We start from the raw sequence: 23,693 nt of genomic DNA on the forward strand, positions 1-23,693 counted from the left end.
TTTAAACGAGAAGAATATGTGTGTGTTACATCAACAGATGTTGGTATTGAAGTATTAAATACAAGTTGACCATGTGAAGATCTTTCACAGAAATTTTGCTCCTTGGGTTAGCAGTGCGCACCCTCACGTTTCTGACAGTGTACAAGTGTACACCATTTCTAAGTACATCTCTTGTAATCTCCTCAAGTATCCATCCTGCCTCTGATGCCATCCATAAAGAAGTGTTTTCAGACTTCGACCTTCTGCAGTCGGTCTGTATTTTTGGTATAGTTTTAATAGGCTAAAAATACTTCATTATGAGAATGTTACCAAAAATATAAATGTTCTGAGCTGGAGGTTCACTTTATGTTCCCACAATAATCCAGAATAACTTTCCTAAAAACATTCAAAAAATGTTCATCTCTTGCCACGAGACGATGTTTTTATTTGTTTTTGTTTTGTTTTTTAATATATCAATTCAATTTCACTGGCTAGAAAGAAATGTCACAGTCACATTACAAATAGGTCTGTCGTATGTATTTTTAAAGCAAAACAAATCACCCAAAGCCATATCCCTTCTCCCATACATGAACTTGTTCTCCCAGAGCACTGCAGCATGATAAAATTTATGTCAGGCAACAGATCACTCAGGGTACAAGCCTGGGTGACAAAGGGACAATAAAGGTCATTCAAACGTCACGAGTTATTTCATGTTTTTGACCAGCGTGACTCCTCACCTTTTCTGTACCGTGCTATAAACACCACAGCGTTATCTCTTCAACCATACTGCTGCTCACCGATGGTGACCTCACCTTTTAGCAACGTTTCAGGAATACCTGAACGTCTTCCACCTCAACGTCACACACGTCTGCACTTCTGTGATTGCTTTTCTCAATGACATTCAAGAGGCCAATGTTCTGGGCATGTCCTGAGGTAGACTTGGAAGGCCTCCCCTTTACTGCACACAAAGTTTGCATCAGTTAGAGAAAGGTGCTTCAACTAGCCCATGTATAAACACACATACACATCTGTATTGCTATCCCAGTGGGGACATTATGGGGTTTGTCATTGCCATAACCCTTTCCCCAGCCTCTCACCCTCAACTTTTACCCCTCCAAATAACATGGCTAACCTTAACCAGGACTCTGAACCAAACTGAAACCCCATTTTGAAGTCTTCATCCTCAAATTGAGGTTTGGACTGGCAAAAGGTCCCCACAAGGATAGTGTTTTGTCAAGAATTGGTGCCCACAAGGCTATGAAATCTTTTACTTAACGATCTAAAACAAATGGCTAACCGTGTCGTCGCATTGCAAAAAGGTCCTCAGTATTGGTAAAAAAAAAACAACTCACGCTTTAACTGGCACTAGGCGAAAGTTAAACCAGAGTTCATCACACCTTCAAACTACATGGCACAAATACAAAGCGCAACAATCATACTAGAAGCACTAAAATAATTTATGTTCGGGGCCGCACGGCTTACTTGGTCAGAAGTACGTCCACTCATCCAGGTAATCACCATTGTTGTCTGTCCCGAAAATACACATAGCACTTCAGTAGCCTATGACAACACCTGATTAAAAAACTTGACCAAGGTCAAGTTTCATTTATTTCTATGAAAATGTGGCACACTCACTAAACTGTTTCAGACGAATTTAAACAAATAAAAACCATGTGCATATTATGAGTCTGCACTTGTTTTGCTCTGTGTTGTCAGGAAACATCCACACACAAATTGCGAAGTTTGTTTCCAGTCTGTGTTGTTGCTGATCCAATAGGAAAGCGGAGAGCACTCAGGGATGGGAGTCGGTGAATTAAGAGTCAAAATCAAACCCAAGTGGTGAAATTGGTAGCTTGTGTGGTAATGTTGTAACTGGGTCGGAGAAGCGGTAAGATGTAATAGTATGTGAATGCTCCGCAATTGGAGCCCCATTCATTTTTTCCCCCCATTGTCTTCGGAACAAAAAAAACACCCAGGCACGGGGTATCCAATAGATTAAATGTTCGTGACAGCATGAACAAATTGCCTTTGAGACCAGGTTTGTTTATGACCACTGTTCTGCAGGGTCTTCATATGTGGATACGACCAGAATTCCCCTTTCGGACCCCTCCTAATAATGAGCCACTTGACGTCTTTTTTACAGTACTGTATCGACAACGGGTTGGTGGTACAGTGGTAGCGTTGTCGCAGGCGACCCAGGTTCACTTCCCATGTGCCACGCAGGACTCACGTTTTGCCATCACCGTCACTCGGAGTAAAAGCTTGTGAGTTGTGTTGTTCTGTTAGGATTTTGTGTGGTGCTGGTTTGGTGTGCATGATGTGGTGTTGTTGTTAGGTGTGGTTCACCGTGCGGAGGCATGCATACTCACTAGTGGCAGCTGGTTCAGGGTACATTGCTCCCCACACTTCACTCTTGGGCTATACAATTGTGAAGCCTCACTCAAGGGCTGAGCACACTGAAGGTTGCACACTGTAACCATTGATCCCAGAAGTGCGTGAATACCACTAGTCTTGTCGACCAGCTACTATATGGAACTCATGGATGCTAATGTTTTTTAATTCAGTACCAGAACAGGGTTCCGGGGAATGTCCAAAAGTCTCACTGGTGGGCTTTGTGCACAGTTGCTTTGTCAGACTGGTGTACTTTCGCGAATATTTGTGACCTTTTCACAAATGACAGATAAGGACACAACAAATGTAAATGGTAGCACCTGATCTAAATCAATACAAATCAATGTTAAAGTATAATATCTTGTATTTAGTTTCTGGCCATTTTTAAATTATCTTAAATGGCTATGCCAAACAGATCAGTCAGAATAGTATTGACACTTTTTACATAAAATAAGACTAAACAGGAATGAATCACACAAGTAAGATCAATCCAAAAAAATGAAGAGCATTTTTTCTTCATTGAGCAAAGTTCGAACAAGAAACGTAACAATATGTAAGTGATTTCATAAAGACACACACAAAAAAAAAAAAAAAAACGATATATGACAACAATCTGCAAGAGCATTGATGTTTACTTCACACAACACAGTTAGGGAAGCAACGTCATTTAAAGATGGTTCTTGTTTGATTTCCTTACAAGACACATTACTGCTCACATCCCTCGCGATGGTATTTGCTGACCATCAGCCTTATGCCAGAACACACCATCAGATACAAATCCTCCTGACACTCGGTGGGTGAGGGCCAGTATTCGATCCATGTCTTCTCCCCCAGCACATACTGGTACCTGAGACAAAACACAGCTCCATGATGAAGAAGTGAACCACGACTGACACTGTGTAACAGGGGAATTTAAGGGTGTCCTAGAACTTTTTCTGCGACTGTACTTGGAGGACAGGTTCAAATTTGAATACATCTATATCTTTACATGGATGTAAAAGGTATCATTACTATTTTGAAGCAGGGAAACAGTCTTAGTGTCATTTTTTAATTGTGTTTGCATCATTTGCGTTGTGCTTAACAAAGGATATTACTGTAGGCTGTGCAAATGATGTATAAATTTAATCAGAGGTCAACATATCTGGTGTGCAGGCGTCTGCATTTGAAATAGTTTAGTAAATAATAGTTGTGATAAAATAGCCGACAGTCAGCAGATGTTTTTATTTCATAGAAATCGATTTCGGGACATTTTGAATCGATTCTGAATCATACTAAATGAAAATCACAATTATGTCAATCCATTTTTTTGGCACAGCCGAAATCCTGAACCACCAGTCTAATGATGGGACCTGGATCAAACCATCAATTGATGTCAGTGTCATAGTTTATTTATATTCCAATTAACTGCATATAAAATGAAAAATTCCAATAGGTTTCATGGCATATTTACTCTTTGTCCTTGCTACTTCGTATATATTGATAGATATTTTTCCATCATGTGTGGTAGTCATCGCTGTCTTTCTTTTGGCATGTAGGCCCCTCACAACCGTTTCTAATGTGGCCCTTTCCGAAATTTAATTGCCACCTCTGGTTTAGGGCGATTCCTGTTCACATATGTCCTTCAGACTGATCACTAGCAATGCTTTTCTTTTATATAACCACTTTTTCAATAACGAATAATCTCACATGTTCAGTCCAATCCAGTTATTTTGCTTCCTCTGCTGCACAACATCATGTGCGAGACACGTCAAGCTGCCAGCCTCGTCAAGCACCTCTCACCTCACTCCTGTAAACAGGAGTGAGGTGAGAGGTGCTTTTCCAGCTGAAAATACACTCACTACTTGGTGCCTGCTACAGATGACAGTATGAGCCCGACAGGGTCCACAGATGTGCAAAAATGACCGATTGAAGAAAGAAGGAAGAAGGAAGGACTCAATTTTTTAAACATCATCTTGATGGGTAAAGAATACCTGCAATAAATTTAGCCATCCACACTTTTCTTCATTATTTTTATAAATTATGTTAAATGTATACATGTATAAATACATAACTAAATGTATAAAGACATTAATAAATGTGAACAGTAAATGTAAAAATGTCCAAATAAATAAATATCTGATTTCATTTTTGTCGAAGAATGGGGCTATTTCTGTGTATATTTACATTTATTTATTTCAACATGTTATTTTATTTCAACATTTCTCGCTGTCAGTATGCAAATTAAGAAACCTCATGTTTATTTTGTATTTATTTGTGCACATTTCTGAAAGTGAGACTTGTTTTTGCTTTCTAATTTATTAAAAAGGTTCCTTTTTGTATTTTATCGGGAGAGGACCTTTTTTAATAGTCAGTTTTTTTGCTTCGTCTGTGCGATTTTAGGTCCAATGTATTTATACAGTGTGTCAATAAAATACTGATACTACATTCACAATGGTTAGATTTTGATGAAAAAAAGACCCCAAACATCGACAAGTTAACAGTTTTAAAGCTCACATATAAGGTAAAAAACTAAATGCTCAGAACACAAGCACAAATTGGCCATAGGAATGTCATATTGAGGCAATAAGAGCTGTCGTCGGCTGATAAATGTAACTTGAAAAGTAACTTATAATGTACTTGTGATGTCAAGTAATCGGTAAAGTAACGAAGGTACTTCCTTAATTCGAGTAATCCGCAGTCAGATTACTTTTTCAAAGTAACTTTGGTAACAGTGGTAATATGATACACCCAACAGAATGTCATTGAGGATCCACATGTAGTGAAACAAATCGGAAACTTACGTTCCATCCGTATCATCTTTGTACGTGTCACTGGATGAACCCATGATGAGGTAGGTTTGTCCAGGACGCAAATCAAAATTCTCCCTGCAGTATGGATAACCAAGGAACTTGCGCAGTTCTCCTTGACTGTTCAAGTCCAGGCTTCCTGAAATGACACCAAAATACGGAAAACAGGCTTGGTAGTCAAAATGTAACAACGTGTCTTTGGTCAGGAAGCTGCTTATATTCTTAAATGCACAACATGCATTATTATTGAAGCCTTATTTTACTTTCATAGATACTTACTAGAACAAACCTGTGACAGTAAACAGAGGTTTGTTAAAACAGCTGCACTCACCTTCTTTGATGACTTCCATGATTCTCATTGTGTAAACATCGGTGGACAAAGCATCGGAAAATGACTCCACAGACACTTTGTACGCTGTGGGAAAAAAATGTTTATATCTGTTCCATGAGTGTACTCTTTTTGTACAAATCATTGTTACTCACCATAATCTATGACGTTGGTCTCTGTGCTCTCACACAGCTTGGCTAGTCGCTGATTGTTGTCAATTTTGTCTTTCTTCTGTATACTGCAGGTCTCTGGAGATGAAAACAGCAGACAGTTCAGCATTTTGGCACCAGGCAGCAACTGGCCGCTTTAGGAGTTTCAACTGCAGTCATTGGCAAATATGCAAAAACGACTCAGCGATGGCAGAGAGCACTCTGTTGAATGAAATTTCAAGCTCTGTCACTTCAAATGTGGAGGTATTTTGGGGACTCATTGTCGCTATATAACGCTACCCAAAACTACATTCACCTAGGGTGTGGTCAACATTTGCCACTGAAGTTGTGTATTTTTCCAACGCCACAGTTCATGCATCATAACATTTATATTTTACATTTTTATGAAAAACTTGAAAGAACATCAATGATGATAGAAAAACCCCTCCTTTGGAGCATAGTTTGTAGGTGAAAAAAATGCACAAGATTTATTAACAAAAGTGGACAAGCACATGGGAGTATAATTATTATTAATAATAACAATAATAGTGCAACTAAAAACTAGTAACTTGTCCATGTGGATGGGGGCCATGTGGTAATAGAAATTAATGGGGAAATCTTAAGAATGTTTGTAAATCTAAACAAAACAATCCAAGAAACAGATTTTTTTTTCATAACATGCGCCCTTTTTCTAGCACATGCCTGCCAAAATGCACGTACGATTGAGCCTACCTTCAGCACACTTGCATTCATCTTTGGTACAGAGCCTGAGCAGCTTTCCATCTCTTCTGTACGGATGGTAGAATTTCACACATGGCGTCTCTGCAATAATCACATTCGTGTCAAAATCTTGAATCGTTGATCCTAAAACGTGCGCTTGCACACGTGCAATGACACTCACGGTCGTAGTATTCATAGACAGACACGGCAGCTGGTTGTAAAACTTCCACTTTTATTGTGCGACGGACCCTGAATGTGATCTCTTCTGGACGCTTGTGAGAAACCTACAGAGACGCGGTATCAGTGAGTCACAGTCCGAGGACAGAAAGAGACACCGGCAGGATCTCCAACCTTGTCCAGGTAAATGATGAGAGAACCTCTCTCCGACAGGCCTTTGTTCATCTCGTACTTTGAAATAACGGCAGCCCTTCCTTTGACCAACTAGATACAGAATCAGTTATTGCCATCGGCACACACTTACTGTACATGCTGTCTTACCGCGTCCAGGTCCTTTGTTTCGGGGACGAAGCCAGTCAGCAGGCCGATGTCCAAAATTGTCATGGTTGCATCCAAATATGGATGTTTGTACCTGGCAGAGGGGAGGGGTGACAGTGTGATGGATGAACCTTTGTCATCCATCACACTGGATTGCTTCTACTCCTGTCCATTAACACCTTTGCCCATTCAGCTGGCCTGATATAAGCCTGAACTCCAAGCCAGCTCATCAGAACTGATGAAACCTTCAGGATAGGAAGCAAAAGGTTTTCTTTGACTATTATTAGTCAGGTTGACTTGATTCAAACTTTCAATATCAAATATCTTTGATATTGTTTTTCAGTCTCATGACAATGACTTTTTTTGGGTTCAACTGAGCTGCAAAGTCAACCGTGGTCTGTACTTACAAAACATCCATCCTCAACTTGAGAATTTCTTCATCGCCTTCAATAGTGTCTGGGGGAGAAGAAGAGCAGCCCATCATCAACTCTCATTACAGTGTTTCGTCAGAACTAAAGGTTAAAAATATCAAACACGGGAACAGAATAAGGAGAGAAACATGAGAGTTAAAGGCGTTGCTGCTTATTAAACACTGTGTTCTCAACATGGTGTGGTGCGAGGGAAGAACGATCCCTTACCTGGGATCAGCTGCACCGACAAATTAAACTTCCCACAGTCACTTTCTTTTTCTTTTGGTATGGCGTAATACAGAGACACCATCTGGACAGACATTGAGATACACTTCAGTGAATGGTTGAGGAGAATACAGTGATGCTAAAGGACCATATTAATAACGCTGGTGCTCACGGACCGTCAGAGTGGCTTCTCCTGTGCCAGTCGCGACCACATCCACGTCTTTGTTTATCTCGTTGAACTGTGGGCAAATATATTTTTGGATTATGAAGTTATAGATGAATGGGTTGATGGTTTTTTTTAACCTATTTTAAATGGCCCTTTTGGGCAAATCTTACATACTAATACAGAGGCTTCATATTGTGATAAAAATGTTAATGTTTGTATTTTCAAAGTTACACCTTGTTGAGTGCTACGTTTTACATTGAATGTCATTGTATTGATGCAATGGTAATGATGCCATACCTACAGTGCCTGCCTGCCTTGCCCACTCAACGGGCAGCGAATTTGTGAAACTAAGAAGGTAGAGGAAGGTAAAGCTTCCTCAATTCCGATTGGGTAGAATGCCTCTCCCCTCCTATCCCTAACCCTAACCATTTATTATTTTGATAACAAACGAACAACTCATCTTCTCTGCTCAGCAGCACCTTATCCTGCATTTAGACATACCTCGCCATTTTTAGAAACATTTTTCACTTGTGGTCCGCATCACCACTGCCTCCATCAATATCGGTTTGTACAATTGCGCCCTCTTGTGTTAAGAATATAGCCTACCGCTCATTCAAGTGAAATCGACTGCCTTTTTTGTTCTTAATTCGTGTTTTCATCAATGATAGATTTCATCATTTATGTTGGTAAAGATCTCCATGGAAATTAAAAGATTGTTTTTTGAAGGAACTGCTGAGACTCGAGAGGATTACATCACTATGTTCACCACAGGAATAACATCGCCGCAGACAGGAAGGAGCTGCTCTTGCTGTGTGTTCTCACCTTGGATGTTCTTGTTGCAAAATGGTTTCTTCTGTTAAGACTGAACCTGTCAGGTAAGGACCTTCCTGGCAGCATGAGGTCCACCTTCAGATCGTACTGTGGCTCTCTTGCATTGGCCCAGTATTCCGACACGGCCTGATAGACAATGATAGTCGCCTGTTGGGAAGAAAAGCAGACAGAAGATCATCATTTGTTTCAAAAGGTTTCACGGAAAGTTTCAGGGCTACCTGAGTGGATCCGAAACCACCATCCACCTTCTTCTGTTGGCTGAACCATCTCACGATAGGTTTGGCTTCTTCAAAAGCCTGAACAAAACAGTTTATGGAATGTTGATTTTTCTCATATATATATATATATATATATATATATATATATATATATATATATATATATATACACCAACTCATTGCAAATAATATTGATAAAATTCATTCAGGGCAAAAATATTCTGTTAAAAAAAAAACAATCACATTGTGGGTGGAAATGAGTGACTTGGCAGAGGTACGTTCTCTCATGAGTGCTTGTCTTGTTTTTAATTCAGTTCCAGCCCAATTCAACTTAAGCCACCTACCTTGACCTTGACTAAGGCCAGAAGAGCATAAGCCGTGGCCTCGAGAGAGTAGACATGCCCCTTTGGAGTAGGCCAGTGGGTCCGGTCTGAGGGAGACATGTTAATGCATGTTCATCAAAGAGCATTATCCAGTTGATGCTGTCATTGTTAGGCTCCGCTCATGAGGTTAAGTTGGACTGGCAGATTCAAGCCGGGCCACATGTTCATATAAACATGCAGGTCTTTAACTTAGGAACTAGGCAGGATGCAAAACAAATTTAAATGATGACAAAGTATATTAATAATAAGAAAGATCAAGTGTGGAAAATATTTTCAACAAAACTAATAGTAAAATGTACGGTTTGTCAAGATTTAGGGATTCATATTTGGGGTTTTGTCCCGATATCACTTTTTTCAGGTACTGACATTTAAGTACTTGCCGATACCGAGTACAGATACTAGTAATTAATAATATCATAACATCCATTTTAGATTGGGATTTTTTTTCAGCACATGTTCCATGACACCATTGCCAAAGCTTTCATTTTAAACGTTTAAATGCATATGCTGATATGTAACATAAAAGACCCCGGTACTAAAAAATCTGCGGAAGTAGCGCCTCCATAATGTAACCTGGGGTTAGCTTCTCGCGTCTCTGTAACAAATAGTGTATTTATTGGGTGTTTTCTTGAATTTTCCTGAATTAACCATGTTTAAAACTATTATCAGGGAAAAAAAAATCTCATCAGGGCTGGGTGTAAGCGAATGAATGAGTTTCTTGTGTTGAAAGTGCAATTGAAAGTACTATCATGAACTCCAGCACGCTCAGCTTTGGTGTCACAGGAGCTACAGTCCATGTTGTAACATTAAAATTGCTGCTTTACAGTAGAAATGTCGACACACACTGTGTGTTTTATTATATATAGATTCACGTCACTTTTCAAGGCTGAATTCCTGCCTGAACAGTACTCGGCGTCACATGGAGCTCCCTCAAAAACAGAAGCGAGAGTTGATGGCCATGTAAAAACCCACAACGCAACAAATCGGCAGAAAGTGAATATTGCGAGCGAACACAGGTATTAAAAATCATCTAATATTGTAGAATGACAAAATTACAAATAAGAGATGTTAATTCTTAGTGACATCGTATGAAGGGAAAGGTGATAGATATAGGATGTGACAATACTCTGTGGGTTTTAACTGTGCAAGTTTTAATTGACGAAGTTGAAAAACTGGGAGAAAAAATATGTCGGGAATGAAGGAAAAAAATGGACTAAAAGTGCTTGGCGAAGGTTTCTGCTCTGTCAGTGCTTTGTTAGCGTTTATATCGAGCCATGGCATTATCAATTTATTCTGATTTTCAGCAAACACGAAAGTACTATCACGTTACCTGCAGCTGCAAACCTGAAGAGCACATCCTTCTGCAGTTTTCCTTCATTGGCCAAAGCATATGACGTCATGGCAACTGCATAAGGGTTAGTGAGGGACGGCAAGCGCTTCTCCAGGAAGGTGATGGATTTCTCTATTGCCCCTGGTAGACTCTGCCAAGTCAATGAAAAGAACAACCACACCATGTTAGAATCAGACTCTTCTGAAATCAATTGTTTCTTTTTTTCATCATCTTCATCATGATCATTGATATCTGAATAGTCAACACCAGATGCTAACGCTGCTGATGATGACGATGATTGTGATGATGCTGACAAAGATGAAAGCAAAATAATGAACATGAATGTCATAGTTACAATTAAAATAAAAAGCTTACCCCAATTGACGCATTACAATGTCTATGAGACTCCTGCAATGCAACGAGGACAAACGCTGTCATGGAGGCATCTGAATCTCCGCCCTTCACATCTCCCTGCATACAGCAGCAAGTCAGGCTTTTAGCAGTGAGCTAAAGGATGGAGTTGTGTGACTGTAGTTTTATACATACAATCATTTCTCCATGGATTACGGTTCCAATTTCTTTAAACATTCCATCAGGCTGTTGAGCCTCAAGGATCAGATACTTGACAGCATCACAAATGTCACTGTTTTTCAGTGGAATCAGCCTCTCTGCCATGGCAAACACCTTGACAACGTAAGCAGTCAACCTTTCAGAGGAGACAAAACAGATTACACATGTAGCATCTCCTGTTCAGCCACACTTAGGTTGAACTGTCGCAGGCAGTCAGCAACACTGACAGTGGGATGATTATTTCCATCTTGACTTCAACACATATTGACCAACCGCAGAATTTATAGGAACTTGCTTCATTTAAGAGAGGTTTACACACACATGAAAGAGAGGTTTCTACATCTCAGAGGCAGACACGACACACAAGATGTTCCATCGCTCACATGCAGGCCAAATGCATAACGCCTGATATCCATTTGGCCTGCTTCAATATTTTCCAGATACTTGGGTGCTGATTCGATTTATATCACCATTCTGATTTATATTGTTTAACCAATACGATTCATTTGACTGTAGTTCATTAATTTTGAAATAAATAAATAAAAATGTGCATCATCGTTTCGACATTTGATGAAAGTGGTGACCGTGGTTAAATTTGTGTATTTATAAAGAGTACTATTCATTCTTTATAAATATACAAAGCAGTTTATGTACAATAAAAGTTGCCACAACAGGTTCTGACAGGAATGTTTGGGGGGCTAAATTGCTTCAGTGATGCAGCAGGAGATAAAAGCCGTGGGAGCTGGATAAATAACCAGCTATTTTCCCCGGCGGTTGTACAGCCCAGTACAGCCATTGATTGCATAGATAGCAGAGAATGCTAACATGTTAGCACAGGGCTGTCAATTCTCTCGTAACCGGCATAAAACTGACAAAAGAGGCTTTAGTCAGGCCACACTTCCCATTTCTCCTGCCATTCTCGCCAAGTGATTTTATACAGTATGGATATACATTATGAATGCAGTCCACAGTGCGCTTGCAAAATGCAACTGTGGAGTGACAGTTGGCTCAAGCACCTCTGCCTCCGCTCCACCTACAGCAGTTTCATCTCACTCTGGTGCCAGCATTCGTGAGCCAACTATTACAGGCCCTTAGTGCTCCACCAGTAAAATCAGCTTTTGTAGCAAGTGTTTATTAGTGTGCCCCCTTGTGCTTGAATCTCACAAATTGAGGTCGATAAGACCCTTAATCCAAACTGACGACTCTGAGGGCAACAACTAGCATTTCTTTTTCATTCGTAAATGCAGCTATTACCTGAGGAATGCATCCGTCAAGCATTCAAAAGACACTCAGAACGTGTTTTTGTCAGCAACCAACCCTCCCTGACCAATCAATGTGCAGGGCTGTATTTTCACCCCTTGAGGGGTGTTTTTGCAACTTAAAATTACAATTCAAATATATAATGAGAAACAAAATGTATATCTTCTTTGTAATACAAATGCATGCAAAAGAGACCTGGAACCAATCAGCAATCGTGGTTCCCACATGCTCACAAGTGCTGCTGTGAAAACTGCTGATTCCAGGCCTCTGTCTTGTGTCTCCTCTTCACGTTCTACCACCTGACAATATGTTTTCTGGTGCTTGAGCTTATGGTAGCATTTATCCATGAGCTTGTAGGACTGCTGCATGCTTTCTGATCCTTCTATTGTTTTGTGTGTTTCAAGCACATGGGTTCAGCTCCACTAGGTTCCTCACACTCAGCTTTCAAGACCTGGAGCTCCCTGTCAACTGTTTCATGGCTCAGACTGCACAGGATTAATACATGTTGCTCTTTCTTTTTTCACTTATGCTAAATCCACCCGAAGCATTTTGAGATTTAAGTGACAGTTTTGCAGGTTTACGTGTAGTATGTGCCACATATTAAACAAAATGTTTTCATTCGATATATCCTTTATTTGTCCCACAGTGGGGAAATTCATATTTATGCAACCTGATGTGGCTCTTTAAAAAGCTAACAATGGTTACTGGCCAGTTTTGTAATTTTGAATCCTTGGAAAAGGTGGTTAAAATTCAAGCTTACCAGCTGCTGCTGCTATGCTCTTCAAACACAGCAAAAGAGCCGTCATTTTTACGATACTTAAGCTCATGTGTGTAACCTGTAAAAAACAAGCAATGAGGCACACACAAGTGTGGAACTGTAACTAAAGATAAACACAACAAAGAGATCTGCTAGCATCAACAGATGGCTTCAGCCTCTGAGACAAGAACTTGTACATATAGCACTCTCTTGCCACTGCGTCATGTAGGTTTACCTACCTGTTTTGATGTGTTGCAATGCTTCATCACGTTTGGTCAAGCCAACATCTTCCCACTGGTTAGTTCTGTCCAGGTACAAGGTCGCAATGACAGGCAGAGTCATGCCGATCATGTTCTGTTCTCCACAGCCTGATGGCTGGGAGATCATTCGCTCCATTGCGGTTCCTCGAATTGCATTTTCCAACACGACACTTAAATCCTCTCTGCCTGTGAAGAGGAAGTTATTTTTAATCTTATTTTCCATTCAAAGTGAAGACACAAACCTGTCCTCACCTGTCACTGAGATATATGTGTTGGTGGGTGAATTTGGGACGATGTCTTTCTTGGGGATTCCACTGTTGAGAGATATCGTCTGCTTGCCATCTAGAGAAGCAGTGTCCAGTCAGAGTGATACTGTCGAAGAGTGTGCAGCAGCCTTTCACTCACCAACACCTTCTTTAGCAGGATCAAGATGCACTATCAAAGGAGATTTTTCCAGAACGCCTCTGGACTGGATAGGGTTGACAACACCATTTTAATTTTACTAAAACTATAAGCAATATTTGTTTTGTGGTCACTCACCACCACACGAAGCGGCTTCTGGATACCGTCTGTGAGCTCAGTGTCTCTCACAGCAGCTTTGACCTCGATCTGGTGCTCTCCTTCCTTCATGGGAATGATAACATATGGGACAGATCTGGTGGATTGTGGTCCAACTGTCACTTCCTGCCTGTATTTCCCACGTTTGGATGCTGAACTGCACACATGCGGCTTCTCTATAAGATCCACTCGCACCTTGAAGACAGCAGATCGGGAGGACACCATGAGAAGAGGTCTCCTTTTAATGGATCTCCAAGAAACTTAAATGCAATCCATCCCTGTCCTGCATCAGTGACCTACCGTAGCACCCTTGTCCCGATAGTTATGGAGGATTGCTTTGATTTCGATTTGCTCCCCAATGACAGCTGAATAAGGCAATTTGAGTTCAACAAAAAATGACTTCTCCACGATCACCTCCAGTGGATCACCGACACATATTCCTTCAAGATCAGATACAGAAAATTGGTATGAAGGTAGTCACAGATAAAAAAAAAACATGAATAAAAAAGTGCTCACCGTTGCTTTTGGACAGACTGATGCCGGTCACCTGCCAGGTTGTGATCGAATCCTGGAGTGGAAAATCTTTCTCAATAGACTTTGTTTTACTGAAAGAAAAGATGTTTTAGTCACCCATAGACCATGAAAAACATAAAAACAAAAAAAAATTTAAGGTCATCAAAATGAAATGGAGCTGTGAGGGGGAATATTTTCCCATTAATTCTATTCTTATAGATCCTCTAGAGTGAAGAAAATTAAACAAAATAAAATATTGGCAGCAACAACTGTTCAGATGATTAATAATAATCAGAAATTGTGCAACTTCTCGAAATAAAGAACTTTGGAGTACAATGGTATTTGAACTTAGTTTGATGTTAGTGTTTGATGGATTAATAATGTTAGGATGGTCAAAATCACCAACAATAACTTCCTGACATCTCACCACTTGCGCTCTCCTGGGGCGCATGCTGGAAGATGGATGTATGTCCACAGCCAGCTCTCAGGGAACTTGGAGCGAGACCTAATGTCATTACTGTCTATGTAGCTGTCGTCATCATCGTCGTCAACTGCAACACGTAAATATATCCAATTGAATAATGTTAGATGAACTTCATGTGGCTGATCTTTGTGTCTTTGTCTCACCACGAGCCAGTAGAAGTGTGTTGGGCTTCATCTCAGGCCGTTGGCTCTCTAACTGTGTGCAGCAGTACACGAAGGCGGTAACACAAGCAGGTCCGTCTGTGATGTACTCGCTCCGTGTCTCGCAAGAGTATGACAGCAAGGTTTGTGTCATTCCCTCCTGACAACATTCCTTCTCCAACTTTTCTGTAAAATAACTCACTGGCCACGTAGGTCGCGTGAGTGAGTGAGTAAGTGCAACAATAAACAAACATATCTGACCTTTTCTGTCCAGGTGCTACAACTTACCATATTTGGAAATTAATGAAATACTGGGTAAGACTTCAGATTGGGGATCACATAATACTAATAAACTACTTGTTCATTTACAGTTAATAATAGGTAATTATGGTAATTATGGTGTCGTTTAGAGTGGAATTTTGTTGGCTGTACCAGGTTAAAATTTGACTCATATGCTGCGAATACACGTATGAATAGTTTACTTAGAGTAGTAAATGTTCCTTCATCTAAAGTGTGGCCTGGTCATACTTTCTCAACATCACAATGTTTACCTAAACTTTCTGTGACTTCTCTCAGGGTCAGGGATCGTCTCCTCCTGCTGATCGTTGGACACTTCAACTCTGAAACAGGAGCAGAGTGAAACTTAAGAACAATCTTTTTATATTTATATATATATATATTTATATATATTTATATTTCTTTTGAGCTTGAATGAAGAAAATTGAACTATTTGTTTTTATTAACATATAGGTTGGTTTTTGAGTGTTTCCATCAGTTACACTACTGTTTGATGGGAACACGCAAATTTGACATATACGATGAAGTGACACTCATTTTCTGATGCTCATTTCCTCTCCAGTATCCTTCCCTCAACCTCATGCACACATACAGAGCGTAATATACAGAAACACAAACCATCCCAAACTGACCCATATATTGACGAATACTGGTTTGTAAAAACACAAATCACAATTACCAATCTAAACACAAGTGGATGACTGTATTCACCACATAACACACTACAACAAATTTAGTGAGTGACACATGGTGGTCAACACGAAGGAGCCCTCGATGGGCTTGACCATTTCTTCTGCATTGTGGTCACATTTTGAGCAGAACGGCAAAACTATTTCAAAAGTATCAACCTCAAAAATGTGTCATCAATCTCGAAAGAGAGGTTCTCTCTGCTTACCTTTCCTGTGCTGGGTTCCAGACGCAGTGTTGGACTCAAGAAGAAGTCCTGCATCATAGAAGACATTCATGGCATCCCTCCCTCCACCAGGGGTACAGCCAGTGTCATGCTTCTCCACCAGGTCCCAAATCTGATCATCAGAGGGAGCTTCAAAGCACTGACATTTCTCAAGATCAAACATCTTCATTTTCAAAAGTTGAAAATCCCATTGCATTGAAAACAGTTAAATCATCACTTTTACCACTTTGTCTCATTAAAATAATGTAACTACTTTAACACAATCATGAACTAATTACCAACTTGTAACTTGTGTGTTGTCTCCTAACATCATTTCTTAACAGATCTGGTTGTGAATTGTTTTGGAGCAGCTGCCGCTTGTTCCTTTCCCAAAAAACAAACTCAAATCTGAGCATGTACTCTTCATGAAAATGCCGGCTGGGTTGCTGGTCTCAACTGCGCATGACCTCCAGTGGTCAAAGACGCATTTCGAACAGATGGATTCAGATGTGTCACCTGCTCTTGCTGACTACAAGATCCTGAGTTCTAGAAATGTTTTGGTCGAGGAATTATATGGAGCTAGATCTCTGCCACCGACTTGTACGAATGTGTCTTGGTTATTTGTCGTGCGCTCTCGCTCAACTTCAGATTCTCTCGCTCAACCATATGCAGTTACAAAACTACTGAGCTACCGCTGTGAGAATTTTATTAACTTACTATTTCAGTTCCTCAAGACCCGCCTTCCTGTCAATTGTAACGTCTTGTGATTGGTGGAGGAGTTCAGCCAATGAGAGCAGACAACTTCAAGTGGTGGCTCAGTGATTGGGCGCGTGCTTGTGCCACGTTGAGCGAGCACCAGGATTATTTTGAGAACAAAAAAAGTGATGTGATCACAGAAAAACATGATTTGACTGTTACCAAGACAACATTCGTACGAGTCAGTGATGTTCCCAAATGTGTGTTTGTATCAGACCTTTACGGTATGTGTTGTACAGTATGTGTTGCTGACCTTCAGTTACTTTGAATCATAAGCATTTGTTCCCAGAGTAATCTAGCAGTTTCTGTGTCAGATGATCTTCTTGAAAACCATCGTGTTGTGCTGGTTTGTCATTTCCTTTATCAGTGAGTTCCACATCTTCACTCCAACTACTGCAGGGACCATTGTCTCAGTGTGGTTCTAGAGTGTGGTTCGAGAGTGTGGTTAATACAAGTTCTTTTTTCTTCTCTGCCCCTCCTCATCAGGAGTTACTTGATGATGATCTAGATGATCTGGTATTTGTCCATTTATTGCTCTAAACATGACTAATACTGTTTGTCTCTCCACCAGCTCAAGAAATTTCAGACTTCAGAAGAGAGAGTCAAGACATTGCCTTTTGTTGTGTGAGCCGGTGTTTGTTGTTAAGAACGTAGACTCCTTTGTCCACGGCCACCAGTCCCACAGCTGCTCCTGGATCTCCAGTCACCTTCAGACCAAACATTACGCTGGGTTCAAAGTGATTAGAGCCACCATTTATTTCCAGCTTCAGCTAAATGAGAGAAACACACGAAACATAATTCAATCAAAGAATAAAATAGGTGTGAAATTCACTCTGTTGCTGCTCAAACTGGAGCTCATGAGCGACAATTTCCAAGTGCAGATACAATATGTTGAACCACGCTTACCGTCCCTGTGCAGGTGTCATGAACATCCACCCAAACGGAGTCAGACACCAGCTCATTTGCAGCAGCGTGGTAGTAAGCTATGATTCGGAAGGACGGCACCAGCTCTTTGGTGATGGGAATGACAAAGTTTGTCTTGCCTTGTTTTTTGCGGATGGAGCGCACCAGCTGTCCCTTGCTCATCAGCTACACAAGAAATCCAGGAATCACAATGGATTTACGACTCAAGAGAAGTTTCATTCAGACGCACACCAACTCTCACCAGGACTGTGATGTCAATGTTGTTTTTGTTGTTCATCTTCAAAGTGACCTTCATGTTGTCTCCCATTTTCACCTTGGCTTCTGTGTTCACCGCTTTAAATGAAGTAAATTTCAGCACTATTGCTTGTCATAGAGAATATGTAATGTATCGTCAAGAAGACTGTGTTGGACTTTATCTTACAAATGCTGATATAGTTGCGGCTGTTGGACTGATAGGCTGTTGCTTCCATGGTAGCTGTCGCTTGGTGGCCCTCGATGTTGAGTTCGTTTGTTTCTGCCTGTATAGTCCGAAATAACAAGAATATGCCTCATGTACTCAACAGGGCTGGACAACATTATCAGAAAAAATATTATGAATATAAATAAAAAATTATCTTTATTTAAATCAAAATATCAGGTTAATGTCCCCTGAGCCACAAAACAAATACAAACACTGGTTCTCATGATATGATGATGAGGAGTGTTAAGAAGAGTTGAGATGTTCAGACTTACACTGATCCTCAGTCTTGAGTCATCTGAAGCGGTATCAATTGGAACCTTGGCAATGCCCTCGTCATTGGTAACGGCCACCTGTTCGCCGGGATTCACTGTAACGGGAATGTTCCCTGCAGGGCTGCCATCCGGGTTGAGGACTTCAACCTTGCAATAAGGATAAAGGAGTAAAAAGTCTGAAAACAGTTTTTTCTGTGTGTCTATCTGGCCTTCCTACCCATTCAGCCAGTTTATCAAACTGTCCGATCAATATTGAAATTACAATTGAGATCCAACACTTTTTCACAACATTTTTACAGCCATTAGTATGGGAAATCAACAAATGGTGTTCAAACCAGACGGGATCACAACGCACCCAAACATCCATAGACAGTGACGGTTTGAAGTATTTGGGCGTTCTTCTGAAGTTGATGGTGTACGGTGATGACACGATTAGAATCCCCTTCAATTCCTGTTCCACCATGTCACTGCCTGTTCAAGATAGGATGAGATACAAACCTCAGTTTTGCTGAGGACTTGATGGTCCGTGCAACTCTCTTACCCGTCGATGTCAGCACCCTGACAGCAACAACAATAGATTTTCCCTCCAGCTCTTGAATGTTCGGGAACGTTTGGGTGATGTGCTCTCTCTTCAGAGTCACTGTGCCTTTGCCTTTCTCGATCTGATGAGACAAGGTCAGACCAAGAGTTGACCTCAAGGGGGATCGTGAGGAGGGACAAGAGCATGGGGAGGGTTTTTGTGGGGGAGTCTGGAATCATACCCAACTTTTCAGTGCATTAAAGCAAAACCTACTTGAACTCTCTGCAGTGAACCTGGCAAACCGATCCTCCGGTCCTCTGCGTCGATCTCAAATATCACATATGCGACGCCCTCCACTTCTTTTCCAAACAGATACCTAAACATTATATCAAACCAATATCACAACCATTCAAAGAGTTAATCGCAAAAATGTAAGGAGAGTTCTTTACATACGTGGCTCGGATGTCGATAGTAAGTTCAGGCTCGTTTATAAAATAAAATGGTCGCGGACTTGTCAGTTTAACCTCAAAACTGGGGAGCACTGCAGAGGAAAAAAAATGTATTTGATTTGCATGCAACGAATTTATGAGGGTGATATAAAGTTCTGACCATATTCTTTAACCTCAAACTCTGCAAAGTACTTTTTCTGTGGGCTGTCCTGGAACCGGGTGACAACTTTCCACACTCCAAGGCTGCAGAAGAGAACAGACGAGACTTTGAGGAAACTTGAGTGTTTGAAATAAACAGATCTCTGGGTTACTGATTCTGAGACTGTTCATTCTTCAGCATGCGGGTGAGGTCACAAGATGGGCATGTTTAAAGTAAAAACCTACCTGACTAATTCACCCAGTTGATATTCACCATTCAGTAACCCCGAATTCAGAGCGATTTGATCATCATGCACAACATGTCCTTCAGGTGTCTTCAAGAAATCAAAAAAAGACAAAGCAAGCAACTGGTGAGCAGCAAAAAAGACAATAACCTCGAATGTAATATTCTTTACCATAATCTCAATGGCCACGGATGCATTTGTTTCTATAGCTCCCATTTGGGGCGTCAAACCAAACACCCTGTAGTAGACTGAAACAAGAAATAAACAACTGTAAACAACTCAAAAAGTGGGCACTTTTTCTGTTATTTGTTTTCAAATGTCCACACATAAAGCCATCTTAAACAAAGACATACCACATTGTTAACTAGTTGTAATATAATCCCATTAACTGAGTTTATTTTGTTCAGTTCTTTCCATTTCTGCAAAGAAGTAGGTATCAGAAGTAGATCATCCCACATGGTCTTGTTTGTATCACACTGCCATGCCCAATTGAAATTGACCTGCGCACTGTGCAACGGCAAGTGTTAAAATGGTGTGGCTCTTCAGTCTGACTCCAGACTTCCACCTTCTGATGTTATGCAAAGCAGTTTCTAGTGTCCTGCGTTGACCGAGCAAGAACTGATACTGTTAATATATGTGTTAACAAACTACTTCCGCTCTCAAGAGTCGATGAGCAGAAACTAGCGGGAACCTTTGCTGAGCAGGTCTTACCTTTGGTGTTGGGTGTGTACAGGGTCTTGTCAGTCTGTATAAACATGTAGCCTGCCTGGAAAGTGACCATGACCACTCTCTGCAATAGTCGGTCAGGAAACTGGGCCTGAAGGTACACAAACTGGTTTGCATTGGGATTCTTGCTGAAGCCCTCGGCAGGGATCTGCAACCACCAGAAAGAGAGATGTTGACTGCAAAAGAAAGCCAGGAAAGCACTAAAGTGACATCAGAAACTCTGGGGTTGAGAGGATTCTTGTTCTTTTGTGGGACTGGCAGATCGGTACAGTGTCATGCACAATGGTCCTGGAGATAAAATGAAAATGTGTTTTATCTGCTAGTTGTTAGTGCTGAAAACCTCGTTCTCGCCCTCATTCAGAGAAGCCAGATACTTCATGTCAGGATGCCTGCTGCACGCATCCCAGTTGATACTGACTTGTTCTGTATGACACAACCTCTGGTACGGACCTGGGACATGCAAATGAGGCCATGTTCGGAAGCTTCTTGGTATTTCCACAGAGGAGCTGTCGGAGTGAGATCTGAAGCTCTTGACCTTTTATGCTATCTCCGTAACCCGAGCCTCGTACAAGCAGAAGGGCATGGCTAGAGTAAAGGTCTCACTATCATGTGGATGGTTTTCTCAAATGTGGTCCTCAATGACTCTAGAGGTTTACCTACTGGCTTCTGCATCAACGCATGTCTAGATGAGTAGACTTGACCAATTTAAAGATACTTTGACTTGATGACATTGACCAGAGGAAATCCATGGCTGTGTCACATTACCGTAACTGCTGCGAGTCCCTGAAAATGGTTTCCTGTGTTCAGGTTCACCGTGGTCTGTGCAAGAATGTCGGCTTTAGATGGAAAATCCTTGACATCGATATTGACCCTGATTTCACCACCAGAGCAGTCCTGACACTCCACAAAGATATTTTCAGGCCAGCCCACTCGCATTATGCTGGGAACTGACATCAGCGTCCTGCAGAGCAAGAAAAGACCCATAATATTAACATTGTTTAACTTTTAAAATAAAATAAACCTGAAAATCAGGAGTGCAGGCCCTCACTGACACGCTTGTTGTTACCAACACTGTGATTGGAAAAAAAGGATTATTTGAATGTATTTGTCATAGTCAACATCATTTCCCAACATTCATTTCACCTTTATAATTCAATATCTCTATTATCACCTTAAGTACGGTTGATAGCAATAAGCCCAAAGGAACAGCAGGTGGCAGCAGTTTTTTCCAGAACTCACTGCGCTCAGGCAAGAAAGGAAATGCTTTGCAGAACCATTTACTGAAGTGATCAAAAAAATTAAGACCATTTATTTATAAAAATATGGAAATCTCTTCATCTTTTCACATATTTTTGTTTTATCCATGTTTACCCCTGTTCTGTTCCCTCATTTGGACTTTCCACTGTCTTGGAAAGAGCATCAAGGGTTTGACCAACTTAGCTGGACTAGACTAGACTAGACTGCCTTGCTGTAGCGGTGACTGGACAAACAATGTGTAATCCATTTGATCCCCTGATAAAGATCCTGTTTTAAAGTAGAAGCAGATTTTGACCCTGCACTGCTCAGTCTGGAACTCTTTCACCAGTTTGGCACTATTACTATTTGACTTCCACAGCAGCTAAATGGTCTGTGGCACTGTAAAACTTTTGCACTGCAAGAAATATATTGTATGCTTGTTTCTATGGCTACAATAAATGTGGAAATCATTCAGCATACAGCATTTTACATTTTTTTCATTCTCTTGCGCTCACATGACCCACACTGCCACTGCATATTCAGGTCGCTAGGTGGCGCATTACACTTGTGGTAGGATTGGAATTATTGCAGGTCTTATAGGACCTGTAAGCCAGAGGACTGGCGGCCTCTCTGGCTCTTCAGTTAGGCAGGCAACATATTAATACTTCATAGGGTTCAGAGCAAAAAAAAACAACAACAAAAGAAACGTCACTTTCCCGAGTAACTAGTTCCGTTGAAAGTAACAAATAACTGACTTCAGGTCCTTGCACGCTGACCCCAACGTGAATAAGTGTCACAAAATTGCGGAAAATTCATAATGCGAATATTGAGTGTGTGTGGTGACGCGATTCCATGCACAACATTTGGTGCACACAAGTCACAGCAAATAACAGGGCCTGATGTGCCGTGATCACGGAATCACAAAATCACGGAATTGACCGATTATGGAATTTGCATGGAATATCGCTGGATTTGACTGAATGAGACTGATAAGAAGCTTTGTGTGGAAGAGGGGTGTGTGTTAATGGAAAAATGCAGCTACTCTTGAAGGCATACAGAGCCTGATGCACTGATGGCTGCACAGAGCTCTGCCTGTCAGCGAGTTTACATGGAGTGGGGCGACCCTTGTATTTATCCGTCTTTCGATGTCGACCCGGTTCTCTGTACAACGCCAGCAATTTACATGAGCTTGATCATACACACAACGTCATCATATACAATCTCCACAGCTATTCTCCTCCAAACGTTGTCTTGGAAAGAAGTAGCTAGTCACTGTAACTAGTCACTAATTTAAAGTAACTTGCCCAACACTGTGTCGACACGCACAGGTATAGTGGGTCGCCCAGAGAAAGTTACGTTGTCTAGAGGTTTGCTGTACTTGTATACTTTGGAGAACCAGACTGTGATTTTTTAACTGTTCAATATGAAACCTACCATCACAGAAAATCTCTAAATAATATGTTCATGTCAAAATCTGATTTATTTCTGCTTTAATTCAACACTCACAAAGGAGCTGCCTCTGCCAGAGAAGAGAAGCAGGCGAAGGCCACAGGCACCAGCAGCCACAGTACACTTCCACCCATCCTGCTGTGATGTCCAGCTGCTGTCATGGAATCTGTCCACCTCTGGTGCATCTAGGTTTTATCTTCCGTGGCGATTCCATCAATCCTCCTCCCTGTGAACTCACGCAAGCGCATTCACATGACTTCCCAGCAGCAGTTGAGAAACACCTTTGATAAAGGCTCTTGACCGTGGACAGAATAAACAACCCCAAAAAAATAGAAGAAATCAATGAAAACGATGCTTATTGGAAACCAAAGCTTTC

At 41.0% G+C, this 23,693-nt stretch overlaps 1 protein-coding gene across 1 annotated transcript; it reads right to left on the bottom strand.

The window, feature by feature from the left end:
* Positions 1–2,924: 2,924 nt before the first annotated feature.
* On the bottom strand, positions 2,925–23,551 carry LOC128754753 (complement C3-like). Its single transcript, XM_053857590.1, has 43 exons — positions 23,375–23,551; positions 21,398–21,593; positions 20,618–20,780; positions 20,078–20,154; positions 19,908–19,996; positions 19,684–19,766; positions 19,528–19,615; positions 19,348–19,450; positions 19,096–19,216; positions 18,910–19,025; positions 18,555–18,701; positions 18,244–18,340; positions 18,064–18,155; positions 17,805–17,987; positions 17,513–17,668; positions 16,146–16,275; positions 15,505–15,573; positions 14,957–15,154; positions 14,757–14,880; positions 14,333–14,421; positions 14,117–14,256; positions 13,799–14,011; positions 13,664–13,727; positions 13,511–13,600; positions 13,238–13,444; positions 13,002–13,077; positions 10,958–11,117; positions 10,787–10,882; positions 10,412–10,562; positions 9,043–9,128; positions 8,699–8,776; positions 8,472–8,627; positions 7,660–7,722; positions 7,487–7,568; positions 7,256–7,304; positions 6,852–6,942; positions 6,705–6,794; positions 6,535–6,637; positions 6,366–6,455; positions 5,640–5,732; positions 5,488–5,571; positions 5,151–5,295; positions 2,925–3,217 (listed from the first exon to the last, which is right to left on the bottom strand). Exons 1-43 carry the CDS (start codon positions 23,500–23,502, stop codon positions 3,076–3,078), a joined length of 4,998 nt encoding a protein of 1,665 aa, XP_053713565.1. The 5' UTR covers positions 23,503–23,551; the 3' UTR covers positions 2,925–3,075.
* Between the last annotated feature and the right edge of the window lie 142 nt (positions 23,552–23,693).

Source organism: Synchiropus splendidus, chromosome 2, assembly GCF_027744825.2.
Source record: "Synchiropus splendidus isolate RoL2022-P1 chromosome 2, RoL_Sspl_1.0, whole genome shotgun sequence".
NCBI classification, from domain to species: Eukaryota; Metazoa; Chordata; class Actinopteri; order Syngnathiformes; family Callionymidae; genus Synchiropus; species Synchiropus splendidus.

Bases quoted from the DNA above. Each gene is read 5' to 3' on its own strand.
- LOC128754753 (XM_053857590.1), bottom strand. From the start codon at position 23,502: ATGCACCAGAGGTGGACAGATTCCATGACAGCAGCTGGACATCACAGC. The intron at 13,601-13,663 runs GTGAGTGAAAGG...CTGCTTCTCTAG, and splicing joins TCCTGCTAAAGAAGGTGTTG to ATGGCAAGCAGACGATATCT. The intron at 6,638-6,704 runs GTTGGAGATCCT...GCGTCTCTGTAG, and splicing joins TCATCATTTACCTGGACAAG to GTTTCTCACAAGCGTCCAGA.